At 58.7% G+C, this 18828-nt stretch overlaps 1 protein-coding gene across 1 annotated transcript; it reads left to right on the top strand.

Annotated features, from left to right (window-relative positions):
* Positions 1-85: 85 nt before the first annotated feature.
* LOC105080889 (tubulin beta-3 chain) lies at positions 86-16500 on the top strand. Its single transcript, XM_074349131.1, is given in 5 exon segments — positions 86-4810; positions 7853-7984; positions 13578-13686; positions 14199-14309; positions 15093-16500. Coding segments are annotated over 5 exon segments (2385 nt in total). The 5' UTR covers positions 86-3853; the 3' UTR covers positions 16169-16500.
* Positions 16501-18828: the final 2328 nt, after the last annotated feature.

Genomic DNA, 18828 nt, shown 5'->3' with positions numbered 1-18828 from the left:
GTACCCCGAGGTCACCCCAGGCAGTCCCTGCCCTCCAGGATGGGGTCACACGGTTTCCTTTGCATTCTCTGCTGGATGCCAGGGTGGGCTTCTAGTTGGGCCCTGGGGTCAAAGGGCCTGACTCCAGGGCCCTTGGGCACCGCAGACACAGAAGCTACAAACTCCAGGGCAGTGCTGAGTTGGAGGGAGGCGGAGAGGTGTGTTTTCAAAAGGATGGGGTGCACGTGGCAGGGATCAGGGGTGCTTGATACAGGAGTCAACAGAGCGTGGGGGGTAGTTGCATCAGCTGGGGCGGGTTCACAACCACCTGGGCTGCCTGTGACTGAGGATCCTGTTTGGTTCTGGAAGGATCCAGGCCACCGAGGTTGTGAGCCTGACCAGGCACCCTCCCAGCCCTGACTTCTACCCACAGAGGCCACCTGTGTGCTCTCGGGTGGGATCTGGGCCCCAGGCCTCCGGGAAATGTGGCCTGGTCACCTCTCGCCAGTGTCCGCCCACTCCTGGTCTCCTGACCCATCAGCCCATCTCCCAGGGAGTCCTCAACAGAATCCTGCTCGTTGACGTGGTGTCACTGGGAGGCCCGCGAGGTCATCCTTTCAGTTGTTCCAAGTGAGGGGTGCCTTTGTGCCTTGAACACCCATGGTGAAGACCGGACCCTTAAGACGCGGTGCTGTCTTGTCAGTTATCCCTCTTGCCACCCACACCCAGCTCCAGGGACCGAGTCTGTCCTGGAGCCACTGTCCTCCACAAGGGTGGCTGTGGTGAGCTTCAGCCAATAAGACAGAGTCTGCTTGTTGTCTTCTGGGAAGGGGTTTGTTCTCTGAAAATGACAGGCAAGCAAGGAGAGCTTAGCACCTTGCCTTTTCTAGCCTTAGATACATTAGGTGGGGATGTGGTATGTGGAGCTACAGCAGCCATCCTGCAACCAGGAGTCAAACTTTGAAATGAAGAGACAGTGTCCTAGGGATAGTGAAGCAGAGGCTGGGCCCAGGCTGTGATGAAACTGCTCACCTCCCAGGCCTGCTCCCCGCCCTGCGCCCCCCCCCCCCCCCGTCGCCGTGGGCTCAGCCGTGCTGGCAGGTGGTCCTTACAGAGATGTTATTACCTCTCATGGTGTGATGAGCTGGCCAGGCCCTCACACCTAACACCTGCTCTAAAGGCTCAGCTGACCACCTGGGCCTCATTCTGCCCATGGGTTGCTGATGGGTTGTGCCCTTTCCCACCAGATCAGGCCCCACCCCATCTCTTCAGCACCGGCACCAAAGTGCGGGCACACAAGCCCCTCCCCTCCCCAGGTTCAGAAGAAACTAGACAGCCCTTGACCAAGACCCTGCGCCCCAGCTATGGGCCAGACCTTCCTGAGGTCCCTTTGTGACAATAGCCAGGGTCGGGCTACACATCCCCTGGCTAGCCCTTGGGGGACCCCCACAAAGGCAGGCCTCCCCGTGTGGCCATGGCTGCACATGGGCACCCCTCGATTGCAGGGAGAGGCTCCTCTGGCCCCAGCTCTCCCATGGCTGGAGCCTTGGTGCACTGCAGGCCCACTGTGTGCCTGGCACTATCCTGGTGTAGAGGACACAGGACCCAGGCAGGTCGGTGTCAGGTTTTGTGGTGGTACGCGCTCTGAGGGGTAGTTGTGTCCACAGTCTCCTGGCCGTTTCTCACTTTCTCCGGGGGCACTGGAGGACGAGCTGAGGGAAGTGGCCTTAGGATGATCTGTGATTTCATGGAGACATTCCCCCGTGACTCCCTCCCACCACTTCCCCAACAGGCACATCCAGTGAGAACCAGATGGGGAGTTGTGAGGCCTCATCAGGAGGGGGCTGTGGTCTCCTGCCAAAGGCTGCCCAGTTCTCACGCCCTTTGAAGTCTCAGGCTTGGGGGAGTGGGGCTGGGGTTGCACACATCCGTCTCAAAAGCCTCATTTACAGAGCTGGAAACACTGTCCCTCAGGCGCGGTGACATGGGCTGGAGGCAAGATAGCCCGAGCCCAGCAGGCTCTCAGTGCCCAGCGAGTCCTGGGCCTCACGCGGCAGAGACAGAGCCTGGGTTCAGGGCAGTGGTGCCAGCACAGCCCCTGTCACGGCCCCTGCCTCATGATCATGCCCTGGGACCCTCTGCTCCCCTTGGGGTCCTCCAGGGGCAGTGGGCGGGGGGCACAAGGCCCTTCCTGTCCTCCTCTGCATGGGGAGTGGCCAGAAACAAACAGGTCCACCAGTTTGGAAAGTGGTTTGGCAGAATCTACCAAAGCTGAAGATGTGCCTGTCACCAGGCAGAGACACAGGTGCCTGTGTCCACCCCGTATGGGACAACAGCACTGCACTATCTGTGCAGGAAGTCAGGAACCACCCAGACACCCACCATGGCCTGAGCATGAGTGAGCGTTGTGCCCCCCAGGGTGTCTCAGCACTGAGTGAGGAGGGGCCAGGGTCCATGTGCACCAGGTTCCAAAGAAGGCAAAAGTAACGTGGCTCCCTGGGCAGGAGGACGCCACGGCATTCTGGTGCAATTATTGTTGGATTCACTGACTGACTGGGTGCTGCTTGCCCGGCTGTGTGCAGGATGAGGCATCTGCCAGCCTACATGTTTACAGTTTCTATGCGCTTTTATGTATGGTACACTCCAATAAAAATCACGAACAGGGCAAAAGGGGGCAGCCGTGTGGGTTGTGCAGAAGGAGCAGGGATGGACATGAGCCTGGTCACGCGTGGGCGTACTGGACACACCTTAACGGGACACCCGGCCCTCCTCTGACTGACTTGCTGCCTCAGCTCCACCCTCCATCCCAGCTCCATCCCCTCCCTCCTCGTCCCTCAGAGAAGGGTTTGTCCTCAGCACCAGCGGCCTTCAGTGAGAAAGTGCTGGCGGCACCCACACGGAGTCAGGCGGTCCTGAGGCCAACACGTGGCTGGAGACAGATGTCTGCCCTTGATGTGGTTCCTGGCTCCGGGCTGTGGTGACCTTTTGCAGAGGAAATAGGGACTTAGGGATGGACAGGCAATTCTGTCCCCTTCCTCCCCCAGGATAAGCCAGCTAAGTCTCCTCTGGCCGATGTGACGAGGGTGCCCTCCAGCAGTGCACAGCGAAGGAGTTGGGGGCAGGGCTGTCCGCAGCCACCAGTTAACATGGGGTAGGGGTGAGGGCTGAGGGTGCACAGTCAACAGCCAATGACTATTCCTTAGGCAGAAGGGCATGAGATGAGTTTCAAAGAGGTGGTGGTGCTTTTGTGTGGGGCCTGGAGGCAGGTCCAGAGGCAGCCCTACACGCCCAGGCGCCTGGGTCTGCGGCCAGCTGGGAGCAGTGGTTGGTGAGACTGGCCAGACTGCAGTGGCGCTGAGCTCTGAGGAGCCAGGACAGGCCTGGGTACTGTTGGCGCCATCTGGAGGCATCTAAGGTGCTATGGCTCTCACGGTGCGTCCAGGGCCGCACGCCCATCATGTGGCCACTCTCAGGAGGAGGGGCTCCGTGGATTACTTTAAAGATGCCAAGAAAGGCTCCATTCTCCTTGGGACATCGGCCCACCCCTGACCTGGGAAGGCAGGACCAGGAGAAAGCAAGAAGCTTAGAGATGTCTGGACCTGAGCGGCCACACCCCCAAGGAAGAGGTGGGGAGGTGGGCTGAGGACCAGAAGAGATGCAGGAGCCCAGAGGGCTGGCACCACGGAGCTTGGGGTCCTGGCTGCGAAGTGACCAGACTCTGGTGGAGAAGCCTGGGGCCTCTCCGGCTGGGTCATGCCTGGGCTGGCACTTGTCCAGCCAGGGAGAGGGCGAGTGTGAGGGCCTTCCCAGGGAGGCCATGAGTTGAGAGGGACCCCGGGAGAGCGAAGACCCTTTCCTGCTTCCTGGCAGGACGATGCCTGTGCTTGGCCCCCAGAGGAGGCTGCTGGGCTCCCTCAACTCCACCCCCCAAGCCACCACCCACCTTGGACTGGCCACCAACCAGACGGGGCCCCAGTGCCTGGAGGTGTCTGTTCCCGATGGGCTGTTCCTCAGCCTGGGGCTGGTGAGCCTCGTGGAGAACGTGCTGGTGGTGGCTGCCATCACGAAGAACCGCAACCTGCATTCTCCCATGTATTACTTCATCTGCTGCCTGGCCGCGTCGGACCTGCTGGTGAGCATGAGCAACGTGCTGGAGACGGCCGTCATGCTGCTGCTGGAGGCTGGCGCCCTGGCCACACGGGCTACGGTGGTGCAGCAGCTGGACAATGTCATGGATGTGCTCATCTGCGGCTCCATGGTGTCCAGCCTCTGCTCTCTGGGCGCTATCGCTGTGGACCGCTACATCTCCGTCTTCTACGCACTGCGCTACCACAGCATCGTGACGCTGCCTCGGGCATGGCGGGCCATCGCGGCCATCTGGGTGGCCAGCGTCCTCTCCAGCACCCTCTTCATCACCTACTATGATCACACAGCCGTCCTCCTCTGTCTTGTCAGCTTTTTTGTAGCCATGCTGGCGCTCATGGCGGTGCTGTATGTCCACATGCTGGCCCGGGCGTGCCAGCATGCCCGGGGCATCGCCCGGCTCCACAAGAGGCAGCGCCCCATCCACCAGGGCTTCGGCCTCAAGGGCGTGGCCACGCTCACCATCCTGCTGGGCATCTTTCTCCTCTGCTGGGGCCCCTTCTTCCTGCACCTTTTCCTCATCGTCCTCTGTCCTCAGCACCCCACCTGTGGCTGCATCTTCAAGAATTTCAACCTCTTCCTTGCCCTCATCATCTGCAACTCCATCGTGGACCCCCTCATCTATGCCTTCCGCAGCCAGGAGCTCCGGAAGACACTCCAAGAGGTGCTGCAGTGCTCCTGGTGAGGGGTGGTCTGCGCGATCAAGCCCGGCTGCTGGGCAGAGGGAGGTGGTGCTATCTGGTGGCCTGACTCCCGTGTGCTGGGGCAGTTACTTGGCAATGAGGACAGGCTTGGTCATCTCTGAAGGTGTGGAGGCACAGACCCTCTGGGGCCTGAGAGAGGGATAGCATGAATCTCCAGGAAGAGCTGCGGGGAATGGAGGCAGCTGGGGAGAAGGTGGGGCTGCAGGCACCGGGCAGGCAGGGGGCTTGTGGACACTCTCCCCACACCTGGGGAGCTCCACCTCTGTCCAGAGACCTGTGGCACCCACCTTCGCTGCCGGCTCTGGGGACTGTGCCCCACACACTGGGATGTGAGCTGTGTGAGACTTCTGTTTCCAACAAGGGCCTCAGGGGAAGGAAGAAGGGGCAGGGCTTCAGTGGGAGAGTGGGGCTTCTCTATGCTAAGAATCAGTAGGGACCAGAGAACCGGGGCTGAGCCTGCCTGTCTGTACCACACACACGGGGGAGACGGTGCCAGCCAACTCCTGCTCAGGCTGAAGTAGGGGCCAGTACCCAGTCCCTCAGGGCCAGAAAGCAGTCTGGTAATAAATGCTATGTTTGGCGCAGCCTCTTTCCAGAAGTTGCTTGAAGCTTGAGGCCTGGGAGGAGTTGGGGGCAGGGGGGAAGGGGAGAGAATTAAGTCCAAGAAGCCAGCCAGAAACCAAGGCTGGCCTGCCCAGGTGATGGAAGCCCAGCCCCAAGGGCCTGAGGACCCCAGTCACACCTACTCCATCCCATATCTGCTTCTTCTCTGGGATGCCAACCCCAGCCCAGTGCAACTAGAGTCAGAGGCTGCAGCTCCCCTGCCCCCAGTCACCTCCAGGGTGACAAGACTCAGCAGAAGCAGTATCACCATGACCCATGTGGCCAGAAAATGTCCCTTTCTCTGCCCGGTCCTACAGCCCCTCCTCTATGTCTGCTCCAAGGTGTCCTGGGGGTCCCACGCTGCAGGGTGGCCCTGTGGATGGGGTCTGCTCTCCTCCAAGCACTGCCCTTCTGGGAGAAGGCTAAGTGTTCAGCCAGCCCTGGGAGGTGTAAGGCAAGGCCCCCCAGAACAGAGTCAGGCTGTCCAGGGCTGCAGGGGGTCCAAGCCCCAAGGGAGTGGGCATCTGGGCTGGACTATGCTGCCTGGTGCTGGGAGCCTCTGGGTCCTCCCTCTGCTGCAACCCTGGGCTGAGTTCCCACCCAGTTCCCCCACAGGCACAGTGTATGGTCGAACCCCTTCCTGGTACAGGATCAGTGGAGGAAAAGTGAGGTATCGGCCAGCTTCAAGGCAGGTCTGGTAATGCCTGCAGCCCCCTGGCCAGCCACCCAGCTCTGTTTCAACCAGTCCCCACCCCACCCACACCCACAGCTCCAGCCCTGCCTGCTGGCCTCAGGGCTGGGAGCTGGTTCCCGGCAGGGCAGCCTTTGCTGGGAGACAGGACGATGAGTCAGCCTCGAGCCGGAGCCGGCACCAGAGCCCTCTGGGGATGGAGGGGAGCTGGCCTGGCCCAATGCCTTCCCAGAGGCAGGCAGGAAGGGTGAGGGGCCCTGGCTGACAGGATGCAAAGATTCTTCCTTTGCTCAATAGGGAGGCACAGCCAGCTCCAGGGAAAAGTGCTCACCAGGACCCCCTGAACGGGGGCAGGGAGGGGCTCAAGGCAGCTGGAAGCCAACCACAGAAAGCCACCTCACAGAGACGTTGTGGGGGAGGGGAGTCTCTTGAGAACAAAAGACCCATTTCTAGACTTGCCAAACTGGGGAGCTTCAAGACGGGAAAAGGAGGGGCGCGTACACAGCTACACCACTCCAGCACGGTCTGAGCATGCAGACTGCACAGGTGACTGCTTGGGGACATCTGGACGCTGTGGCTGAGTCCCTCCCTGAAGATCTGTTGCCCAAGTAACAGAAGAACCTTATGGTGGATGTTTTCACTATAACGTCTGCCCCCGAGAGGATGTTAAGCCAGTGGTATTGTCGAGTCAGCTGCCTGTCCCCTTCACTCCCTCCCTTCTTTTCTGACCAGTGGACTCTCTCTTTCTCATTTTTTTTTCCTCTAAGACCCCAGCCTTATGCACAAACCATCTCCCTACATAGCCCCACCCCACTCCACCAAATTTCACTGGCTTCACTTGGACCAAGACTTCAGCAGTACAAGCGACACTGGGGAGTGAGTCAGACAGAAAACACTGCTCACCTCCCACCAACCTTGCCACTTCTGTGACTGGCTTGTGTCCTGATGGCAATTGCCGACATCAGTGTTCACTGAGCAGCAGCTACATGCCAGGTGCTGAGCCTGGCAGGGGTGCAGAGCATCCCCACATGCAAGGTCCATTTGGAACCTCATAGCAGCCCCCTGGGGAAGAAGGGGGGTATTCCCTACTGCAGAGGAGAGTGAAGCTCAGGGCTTTCATAGCAACCCGGCGCCACCCTTCTGCACACGCAGCCCTGCTGACTCAGGCGTTTGGAGCCTTGCCCCATGTTTTCTTCCTCCTCAATATTTCAGTGCCTGTTGTAGCCTTTTCCTGCCTCCCCCACCCCACAGAGATCCGCCAAAGCTCAGAGTACCTTGTCTGTCCCTTCTCGACACAGGACAGGGAGCTGGGAGGCGTTCATGTTGGCCTTTTGGGGTGGGAAGATGGGGTTGTTCCCTAAATGGGTGTGGACAAGAAAGACTCTCCTCGTAAAGCCGAGGAGTGAGGCTGCCGCTTGGGTGGGGTAGGGTGAGCAGCGGGGGCAGGTGCCGACGGCCAAGGGGGGCTTCTATTGTCCTCCCTGGAGCTCGCCAGCCCCTCCTTTCGGGTGCGCGGGGCCCCCGGACCCCGCCCCCGGGGCCCCCAGACCCGGGCGGCGGCGGCGGCGGCGGCGGCGGGAGGAGGTGCTGCAGCTCGCGGTCGAGCGGGGATGCGCGGTGCTGATGCTGCATCGCCCTGCCGCATTTTGCGGCGGCGTCCGCGGATTGGCCCAGCGCGGTGACGCCAGGCCGGGCGCGGCGGGCGGGGTCCAGCCTATAAGAGCGGGCGGAGGGGGCGGCAGATCCTCCGCAGCCAGCCCTGTCCAGTCCGCGCGCGTCCTGCAGCCGCCCGCCACACGCACCGAGCATGAGGGAGATCGTGCACATCCAGGCCGGCCAGTGCGGCAACCAGATCGGGGCCAAGGTGAGGCCGCGCTCCGCCCCCATGCGCCGGGCCCCGCACCAGGCGCACATCCCGCGTCCCCACCTCGAGCTGGCCCCCGGGGGGAGGGAGCAGGGAGGCATAGTGCTCCCCGAGCCGCACCCCGAGCCCCACTCGCCACTGCGAAGCAGAGAAAAAAAGGACCGGACTGGCCTAGCTGCGGGCGGCCGGGACGCCAGGATCCCCCCCTGCCATTCCCACACCCACCTTTCCTCCGCCCCTGACCGGGTTACCTCGGGCCTGCAGGAGCACAGTGCAAGTCAGCGGCTACGCTCCATCCACCCGCAGCTGCAGTGGCAGATGTGGGCACCGGCTGGGCGTGGCCCTCTTCTCTGGGGTCGCAACGCAGCCTCGAGTGAGATGGGTGGGGTGGGCAGGTTTGGGTAATGCTCCCCGCCAAAGCGGTAATGATTCCCTCTGCCCCCCACCCCAGGAACAGGATGTCCTCCAAGTGACCAGAGGCGCCCCCATACCCCCACCTAGCTTTGACAACCCTCAGCTTCCTGGCCCCACCCTATTCCTTTGTTGGAAGAGGGGTTGGGCCCGGACTCAGGATGACCTTGGTCCAGGACTGGACTCTCCCTCAGCGCAGCCCCGCCTGGGCAACCCCCAAACCTAGCCGGGGTAGTGGACCAAGCCCGCTCAGGGACCTTCTCAGGGTTGGACCTGAGAACAAAGCCGGGCTAGGGGTGGGTAGGGTGGAGAGCTGTGGAACCGCTAGGCCCCTCCCCTCCATTGTTAGCCCACCTCACAGATGTTGGGACTGAGATGAGAAGGGGACTGCGTTATCCGCACCCTTCCCCAGCAGGCAGGTGTCACATCCCTAAGTCGGGATGCTGTCCCGGGCCCAAGGTCACAAAGGAAGTGCAAGACAGAGCCTCCTGCCCTCTAGCTTTCATTCCCTGCAGATGCCCAGCCCAGGGCTCAGGCTGGGTGGGTGGGGCCTGCTGCCCACTATGTTCTCCTCAGAACAATGTGGGGGGAGGGGATGGCTTTGTCAGCACCAAGGCCAGGGACCCAGCACGGGATGGTGTCGAGCTGGTTCCCCAAGGAAGCAGTGGGAGGAGACAGGTCCTGGAGGGGAAGGGGCCAGGGAAAGGCTTCCTCTGGAGGCTGTTGCCATGGAAACCAGGCAAGAACAAAAAGAAGCTAATTACAACTGGGCTGGGGCAGCCACGTGGCTGACATGTAAATTGCAACTTGGGCTCTAGGGTGGAGGCGCCTCAGATGGGGGAGAAGGCATAGTGGGGAGACGCCCTAATCACCGAGGAGACAGCTGTTCCTGCCCGAGGAAGGGGGCGGGGGGAGGGAGAGGCCTGGAACACCAAGGCCTCAAATTAAATCAGGGCTCTGGGGGCAGTCTCTGACAGCTGCCCTGGCCAAGCAGAAGGGGCCAAGGACTCATTAATGTGGTCATAGAGGCCAGGCCTGCCCCGAACATCTGCTCCTTCAAGGGTCAGGGGTCACCGGATGGAAGGAAGGCAGCCTGAGTCCCACTTGAGCCTCGGGGAGTGGAGATCCAGTTAAGCCTCAGTTTCTCTGGCTGGGACAGGCACATGTCAGGCAAAAGCAGGCTCGTGCCCCAGGCTGCAGCCCGGGAGTGTGGGGCAGGGCAGAGGCAGCAGCCCAAGTGCTGGACAGTGTCCTCTGCAGACATTTTTCCTTCTTCTCAGTACTGTTGGCCTTGGGATTGCTTATTATTTTTTATTTGTTTTGTGTTAATTTCCTTAACTTATATTTGTTTTTAAGACGAATATCTGATCCGTTTTAACAATTCAAATGAGAGGAAGGTGGATTTTGTGAAAAGGGGAATCGTTCCTTCCTATTCAGCCACTGCCCTTTGAGTGGTTTCCTTCCGGCCTCCCTGCCCTGGAAAATCTCCAGAACCGAACTGCAAGTGCTCAAAGCTGGTGTGGGAAATTTGCCTGCCCAGGCCCTAAGCACCTGTCCTGTGGACAGGCCGTTTCTGGGTCATTTGTATTTCCTGCTCACATACTGACAGTGGGCTCCCTGGTGGGGGAAAGCAAAGTTCTATTCAGCACCACCAGCAGCTGACTCGGGTGGGCAAGGGGGGCTGCTTTCCTGCTTGAGGGTGGGCCGCCTGCTCTGGGGAGGGGCCTGGCTGTCAGGAGGGGTGATGGATCGGGGCTAGGAGAGGACACGCCTTTCCCAAGGGGCGACATGACAGCATTAGCAACTCCTGACAATGAGCATTAATGTTGGGTGTTGTGCCAGGTGCATTGAGAGCTTCACTTCACAAGGGTGTGGTGCGATGAGGCTGGGTGTTGCCCTTCCCCCAAGGATAAGAGAACTCGATGATCGGGGAAGTTGGGGCACCTGCCCAGGAGGGAAAGGGCAGGAGTTTGAGTCTAGGCCTTTGTGGCTACATCAAGAGTGGGCGGGGAAACCTCACGACCCCCACAACGGGGAGTGAGTCCGAGGCCCCTCACTCCTCCCCTAGGGGAGCAGGGTGGTCCTGGAGCCTTTGTCTGCGCCCCCCACCTCGGCCGCTGGGCAGGGCCTCAGAGGGGCGGCCCCTGGCCCTGAGCCAATGGGAGAAGGGATTTCCCAGTTTGGAGGCCCCGCCCCCTCTCCCAGCACCTCCCAGCTGGATCCCGAGGGGCGCTCGCTGTGCTGTGCGCGGTGCAGGGAGAGGCATGAGGTCCTGGAGGGGCTTAAGGGCCCCGCAGTCTGCCAGCCCTCCCTCGGGGGAGAGGCCGCACCCTACTTGCCTCAGGCTCCTGTGCGCCCGCACCGCCAGCCTGGGCGTGACAAAAGGTCAGCACCACGGACAGCGCCGCTGCGCAGGGGCTGACGTGGTCGCCGTGGCCTGGACCCTGGCGTCCACGCGTCATCTGGCTGTTTTCTCATCTGTAGTGATAGTCATAATTATTATTTAACTTATAAAATTGTACTTTGTCATTTATTACATGCTTATTTTTTTAAATTTTTGTTTGTTTTTTTTTTTGAGGGGAGTAATTAGGTTTACTTACTTATTTATTTTTTGGAGGAGGTACTGGGGATTGAACCCAGGACCTCATGCATGCTAAGCATGTGCTCTACCACGTGAGCTATACCCTGCCCCCTATTACCTGCTTATATTATATTCTATTAAGCTGTTTATTTTGCATTATAATTTGCATTAGTTTAAACTACAAAAGCGATTATTAATACATTCTCCTTCTGCAAAGTTGAAACATTGAAGGTCAGGCTAAAGTGCCCACCTCGCCACCTCAACCCTTTAGCTCCCCCTCTCCAGGTGGGACTAGTCAGCCTTCCATTCTTCGCATCCATTTTCTGTGCATATGACCTACATATAAAAAAAATAGCAGCTGCTGCGAGGTTCTCATTTTTACGCTGTGTGTCATTGCAGCATGCCTTTCCCCTCAAGGACGCGCCTTGCAGATGATCATTTATTGTGCCACAGTAACCCAAAGTGTGTTGATTTTTAAATTACCTTTTATTTTTATTTGTTAGTGAATATGGCTTTACAAATTTAAATAGCATCTAAGGACTTTTGACTCAGTGAGGCCAGCATTTGCTGAGTGCTTTTGTGTGTCGGGCCTTGAGCTGACCACTTGAAGTGCGTACCATCATCACGGCCACTTTACAGATGAGAAAACAGAGGTCCCAAGAGGCAGAGTCACTGGCTAGTGCTGGGGTCTGCACCCACTCCAGTCCTTTGTCTTCTGGAAGCCTTTGCAGTCCACAGATGGGTTCCAGAGAACTTTCCATAGATGCACTGATGGCACAGTGACTGAGTCTCCTGGCTCCACACTTGCCATCTCCAGCTCACCCCTCCTCTACAGGGGCCGTGGGTGTCCCTGAAGCTAGAGGTTTGGGGTGTCCAAGGGCTGTGGGGCCCAGACCCCCAGCTCAGGCTCTCAGACAGCCTCAGGGAGGAGGAGGACACAGGGAGACAGCAGAGGTAGGAAGTTCCGATTAGGCCCTGAATTTACAAGGTTAATTCACACTTAAGGCAAACAAAAAAAGAAAGAAAGAAAAGGAAGGAAGGAAGGGAGGGAGGGAGGGAGAAAAAGAAAACTTATCAATGATAAAAACACACACAGGAGGAAGAAGTCCATCCCTCCACTCTCACCAGGAGCTGACCTTCAATAACAGTCTTCCTGGATGAACTGCCAAGATTCTTTTGTGCATTTTATAATAATGACACTGTTCATACTTTCCAGGTTTAAGTTTTTAAAAATTTCTAACTAATCTTTTTTTTTTCTTTTGAGAGGTTAGTAACAACTGCGCATGACAAAATTTCCAAAACCAAACAAACAAACAAACAAAACCCCCAAAGGATGTGCAGTGCGAAAGTCTCTCCCACAACCTAGGACCACACTCTCAGGCACAGCTGCCAGGAGCAGACTTTCATGTGTCAGAGACATCTATACATAGACAAGCACATGAAGACTGTTTTCTGACTGCTTTTTTCATGGAACAGTCTTTTCACCAGCTCATACATAGAAGCCCCTTGCTACTTGAGGCCTTCATACCCATTTGTCTGAAAGTCACCCTAACCCTGAGGGGCCAAGGGGAGGGGCACTAGGAACTCACAGAGTGTGTGACCACTGCTGCACGGGCAAACTGTGCTCCGAGACAACCTGGAAGTGCCCCTGGGGTGAGTGTGGAGCGCTCTGCAGCCTTCCCTTCCCCCAGGGTCTGTCTCTGCATGCAACATGTGTGCTAATGATTGACTCAGCACCCAGTAGCCACCACACACTTGTTCACATGCTTTGCACAGTGTAACTTGCTTTATTCTCATAACAACCTGCCTTCATCATCAAGCCCTCTGAACAGGTGAGGACACTGAGACACAGAGAGTATTCTGGACCAGCCCAAGGTCACGCAGCTGGGAAGGGGTGGTCCAGCTCCTGAGGCTGGGCCCTGCTCTGTGCTGCCCTGCCCTGCTGCAGTCCTGGGAGAAGCACCATGATTTCCTGCCCACAAGGAGCAGGGCAGGGGGCAGTGGGGAGAGTAAGCCCTTGCATCGGGGCTGCACCCTCTCTGCTTGGCAGGCTGGGTGAGCCCAGGCATGTCACCTCCCACTCAGGGCCCCTGCGGTTCCTGTTGGCCCATGGCATGCTGGAAACTGCCAGGCCCTGCCGCTGGATGTCCTTGCGCAGACACTGAGGTGCACATGTGCTCTGGGCCCCGACTCCGTCTCTTACTGTGGGCATCTCCACGTTCTCTGTACCTCAGCTCTCTCATCTGAAAAGAGGAAATTAAAAAAAAAAAAAACCAAAAAACACCCCCAAGAGGGTGTTATATATTATGAGTTCCTCATGGAGAAGTGGCCTGTCCAGAGTCCCTGCTCGGCCAGTGCAGAGCTGGGTCTCGGGGCCCTGACCACCCTGAGGGCTTTGGTCACCATGGACGTGCATATTAATTATGGCAGTTTTCTTACAGGTGGCAGAACCTGGAGCTCTTTTGTGAAGTCACTCAAAGGGGCCAGTACAGGCTTTTGAGTCCAAACCCCTCATTGTGTACTTCAGGGCTTCAGGGTACGGGAGGGAAAGGGCCTGGCGGGGGTCATGACCACCTCCTGATCCTGCTGTCCCCCCTGCAGTTCTGGGAGGTCATCAGCGATGAGCATGGCATAGACCCCAGTGGCAACTACGTGGGGGACTCGGACCTGCAGCTGGAGCGCATCAGCGTCTACTACAATGAAGCCTCTTGTGAGCCCCTACCCTTGACGGGGCTGGGGTGGGCTACCTCAGCCGCTGGGCCCCAGCACCTCTGCCCCCTACTGGGGGGCTGGCAGGTGTACCCTGAGACTCAGAAGACAGACAAGGAATCCTAGTAACTGCCGCCCTAGTGGGGTTCACGTGTACTCAATGGCCACAAGACACATGCCGTGGCAAAGAATGGGTGGGGCCGGGCTCAGGAGGCCCATGAGAGGATCCAGAGCAGGGTCGCCTGGAGAGGTCGGGCGGGGCCTATCCAGCAACTGGTATAAAATGGTGCCCTTAGTGAACTTGCAGAATATTGACCTGCCCACATGGATGTGAGATTTGTCCTGCTCATACAGGTGTTAACCACGACCCCCTTTCACACGTGGTTCCAGCCTCTCTGACCACAGAGCCTGAGCTCCTAGGGTGAGAGCAGGAGGTTGGTAGGCTGGGGCAGGATGTAAGGGCAGGAGGAGTGCCTCACCTCTGCCACCCACATAACCCACCTCTTCTGTCAGCTCACAAGTATGTGCCTCGGGCCATCCTGGTGGACCTGGAGCCAGGAACCATGGACAGCGTTCGGTCTGGAGCCTTCGGGCACCTCTTCAGGCCTGACAACTTCATCTTTGGTAAGTTCTCCCTGTCCCACTGTCATGGTGGACCCCACTGCATGCAGAAACAAGGATAGAGTCACCCCCGACCATGTCCCTGCCGGATAGGACTGATCCTCTCGACTTGCAGCTGGTGACAGAGTCCCAGAGAAAGGGTTCTGTTCTGGGAACAGAAACCACTGGTGATTTCAAGCAGAGCAATGTGAAACAGAGACTTGAGGTTCCAGGATCCTTAGACAGCTGAGGGGGCAGAAGCCAGGGGCCCCAGAGGACTCCAGTTCATGTGCATGTGGCGTTGCTCTGATCAGGAGGTCAGGGAGTCCTCACGCCCGTGACTCCAGTGGCAAGGCCTGGGTGCTCACACAGTGACAGGAGGAGGGCTCACCCAGCTTCCACCTGCCAGAGCTCAGCACCCCAACTTGTGGGCACAGCCCTCATCCCAATCCTGAGCTGCAAGGGATTCTGGGGGTTATAGTCTGTGCTTCCAGCACAGCCAGCAAGAGGGTGAGTGGACTGGAGTGGAGGGCTGATCAACTCCTCCAGGACCCCCTCGTGAGGCAGAGCAGGAGCTACAACTCCAGGTGCTTCTGTCCAGATCCCATGACCCTGGTCTCCAGGCAGTGGCAGCCCCAACACACAGCATGGCTGGTGCTGAGTCATGGAGCGGGTAGAAAGTGCCGGCAGCCCCACTTCACAGAGGGCAGCAGGCACAGGGCTGCTTCCACAGTTGCCCTCCAGGGTGGGATGTTCAGGCAGGCGCTGGTGGTCTGACCCTGTCTATGTCCCCATGACCCCCTACAGGTCAGAGTGGGGCTGGCAACAACTGGGCCAAGGGCCACTACACAGAGGGCGCTGAGCTGGTGGACTCGGTCCTGGATGTGGTGCGGAAAGAGTGTGAGAATTGCGACTGCCTGCAGGGCTTCCAGCTGACCCACTCACTGGGTGGGGGCACGGGCTCAGGCATGGGCACACTGCTCATCAGCAAGGTCCGCGAGGAGTACCCTGACCGCATCATGAACACCTTCAGTGTGGTGCCCTCGCCCAAGGTGTCGGACACGGTGGTGGAGCCCTACAACGCCACGCTGTCCATCCACCAGCTGGTGGAGAACACGGACGAGACCTACTGCATCGACAACGAGGCGCTGTACGACATCTGCTTCCGCACCCTCAAGCTGGCCACCCCCACCTACGGGGACCTCAACCACCTGGTGTCGGCCACCATGAGCGGCGTCACCACCTCCCTCCGCTTCCCGGGCCAGCTCAACGCCGACCTGCGCAAGCTGGCCGTGAACATGGTGCCCTTCCCGCGCCTGCACTTCTTCATGCCCGGCTTCGCGCCGCTCACCGCCCGGGGCAGCCAGCAGTACCGCGCACTGACGGTGCCCGAGCTCACCCAGCAGATGTTCGACGCCAAGAACATGATGGCCGCCTGCGACCCGCGCCACGGCCGCTACCTGACCGTGGCCACCGTCTTCCGAGGGCGCATGTCCATGAAGGAGGTCGATGAACAGATGCTGGCCATCCAGAGCAAGAACAGCAGCTACTTCGTGGAGTGGATCCCCAACAATGTGAAGGTGGCCGTGTGTGACATCCCGCCCCGCGGGCTCAAGATGTCCTCCACCTTCATCGGCAACAGCACGGCCATCCAGGAGCTGTTCAAGCGCATCTCGGAGCAGTTCACGGCCATGTTCCGGCGCAAGGCCTTCCTGCACTGGTACACAGGTGAGGGCATGGACGAGATGGAGTTCACCGAGGCGGAGAGCAACATGAACGACCTGGTGTCCGAGTACCAGCAGTACCAGGACGCCACGGCCGAGGAGGAGGGCGAGATGTATGAAGACGATGAGGAAGAATCCGAGGCCCAGGGCCCCAAGTGAAGCAGCTGGAGGGGTGGGATGTGGCCGCGGCCAGGACCAAGAGGTCTGTCCCCAGAGCCATGAAGCCACTGACACCCCCCCCACCCCCACCAGGTCAAGTCGCATCACCCTAGGGCTCCCGAGTGTTCGTCCTTCAGTATCTACAGCATCCCCGCCCTGCGTGAGTCCACTTGGCTCAGTCTTCTGCCATAGGTCATTTCCATTTTTGTGTGACCCGTTTGTCTCTCTGCTTTACTGTCAGCTCCAGGCCTGATGTTTTATGGCTTTTTCCTTTCGACTGGTTTGTGTTTATATTTTGGGGGGATACTTAATAAATTTATTGCTGTCAGACACCCTTGCCTGGTGCTGGAGATTTCTTCTCATTCTGGAAAGTTGGGGCCAGAGGGGTGAAAAGGGGCAGACAGGGAGGCCCAGTGGAGGTAGGGGGGAAGGCCAAGTGTCATTGTCTCCCAGGTGGGGCTGGGACAGGCACAGCCCCTGGGGAGCGCCTGGAAGTGGTGTTGGAGAAGGGATGGGCACCATTCCAGAATCTCAGATGTGCTCTCAGGTGACTTGGGGACAATCCCTAGTCCCCTCCAGGGTGACTCACACTGTAGGACTCTCCTCTGGCTTATCCGTGTGCTGGCTGTTAGAGGCAGGCAGCCCAAGACCCAGTGGGAGGTAGGAAGGGGGGGATCTTGGGAACTTCCCCCTGAAAAATGTTCTGTATCTGAGGGTTGGGGCTTCAGCCCTGGGGAAGGGCTGGTGGGGACAGCAAGTTACAGCCACACCCCCAGGAGCAGGCTGGGCTCTGAGGAATGGTCTGTCTCCTGCGCCCCCCTGGTGGTCATTTCCTGTGTCTGCAATGAGCCTGGTGTCCAGCTGGAAGGGGCTCACCTGGCTTCCCCTCTCCTCCTACAAGGAAAGAAGTGGGTTCCCAGAGAGGCGCTGGCTGCCTGGGGCCCATGTGAGCCTTCGCAGAGCTGGGTGGGCCCAGACCCTCGCAGAGCTGGGTGGGCCCAGACCCTCTCCACCAGCCTCCCCACATGCACCCCACTCCTCGAAGCCCCTGGGTCTCATCAAGCCCAGCTCCCACTGGGACACAAAAGCACGCCTGCACCTCTATGTGGATACCTGTGCAGAAGGGAGGTTGATGGGGCTGATCTAGACCAGGGAACTGAAGCTCTGAGAGGCTCACATCCAAGGCTCTGGTCCCGATGCAGTCCGAGTCCACCAGGAGCTGGTCCCAGGCCAGCTCTAAGCCTACCACACCTGCTACACTCACCCACCTCGCACAGGAGGTGACCACGTTACAGTGTGTGTGACTGTTGTGTGTGGGGGTTTGAGTCCCGTGCTGGTCCCTTCACACTGTATAATGAAGGCCCCGACCCCACATCCACAGGGGCCTCACAAGGCTGCTGCCTCCACACATTTGGGAGGGGGAAGGGGTGTCTGCAGCTCAGGTTCTCAGATGGCTCCATGACCCCAAAAGAGGTGAGATGCCCATGAGTGTCCATGCTGGCCCTGGGTCCATGGTCTTATGGTCTTACCCGGCCTCTCCTGAGAGCTCAAGATATGTACCTCATTTAACCTCTACAAGGAGGTCACAAGGTTCCCAGGCAAAGCAACGAGTCTCAAAGAACTGAGGTGTCTGCCTGTTGGCAGAGCCGAGCCAGTGTCCGGCCCTCTGTATACCTTTCTTTTTTGCTTAAAGAGACCCCAAATCACATTTCCTTCCTAAGCACCTACATCCATGAGAACTTTGTCCTACTCACATCACTCAGATGAAGCTGGTCTCCTTGGGCCATCCTGGCTTCTCCCCTGGACCACAGCCCAGCCCCAGCACTAACGTGCAGTGTAGACTGTGCTGGCAGGGGTCTGGGGAGGCAGCCAGCACGTCCAGCCCCGAGGACATCTCTGCTGTTCCCCAGAGTTCCTCTCCACGTGAGGGGCCTCACTCCTTCTTTCTCCAGCCCTCCCTCCCCTCCTTATGCTGGTCCTCCCTTGATGGGGGCCTCTAGCTCCCTTTCTCATGGGGGGCAGTTTAGTTCTCCTGTCTTCCTCAATCACGTCCTCACTCCTTACCCCTACACGGCAGACATGCCCTGGGCTCTGAGTGAATTCCTAGCCCATGGCATCCCTGAGCATGAATAATGGCTGTGCTTTATGTCCCCGCACTCCAGAGTGGGTTGTCACGCACACCTGGAAGCAGGAACACATGTGGAAAGCGGCTAACAGCGTGTGGCACATTACAGGAGCCCAAAGTGTTAGCTCTTGTATGTCTGTTATTATCACTGAGGGGACTTTGTCTGCAGGGGTACGTGGGCTCTAGGGGGCAGAAGAAGCCAACTTAAGGGCCAGTCAGTCTCAAATGAAACTCCCAGAAGGGCTCCGACTGGCCCTGCGCCATCAAGGACCGCACTGGCCCCTTTGCCCTAAGGCCCACCTGTCCCTTTCAGGCTGGATGAAGAGCCATGGGTGTCCAGACCAGGTACACCCAGGCACCACCCTGCACCCTCTGCCTGGCGGGTACTTGGGGTGCTCAGGGGCCAGGAGGAGGCCTCACTCTCGGGGGTAGGGCTGCCAGAGCCAACACAGGATGCCCAGTCACACTGGAATTTCAGGTAAAGAATGGGTAACATACCACGTGGGGACATGTTTATACCGAGCACTGATTCCTC

Source organism: Camelus bactrianus, chromosome 21, assembly GCF_048773025.1.
Source record: "Camelus bactrianus isolate YW-2024 breed Bactrian camel chromosome 21, ASM4877302v1, whole genome shotgun sequence".
NCBI classification, from domain to species: Eukaryota; Metazoa; Chordata; class Mammalia; order Artiodactyla; family Camelidae; genus Camelus; species Camelus bactrianus.
Note: the sequence above shows the minus strand (reverse complement) of the source record. Positions and strands in the feature narration are given on the sequence as shown.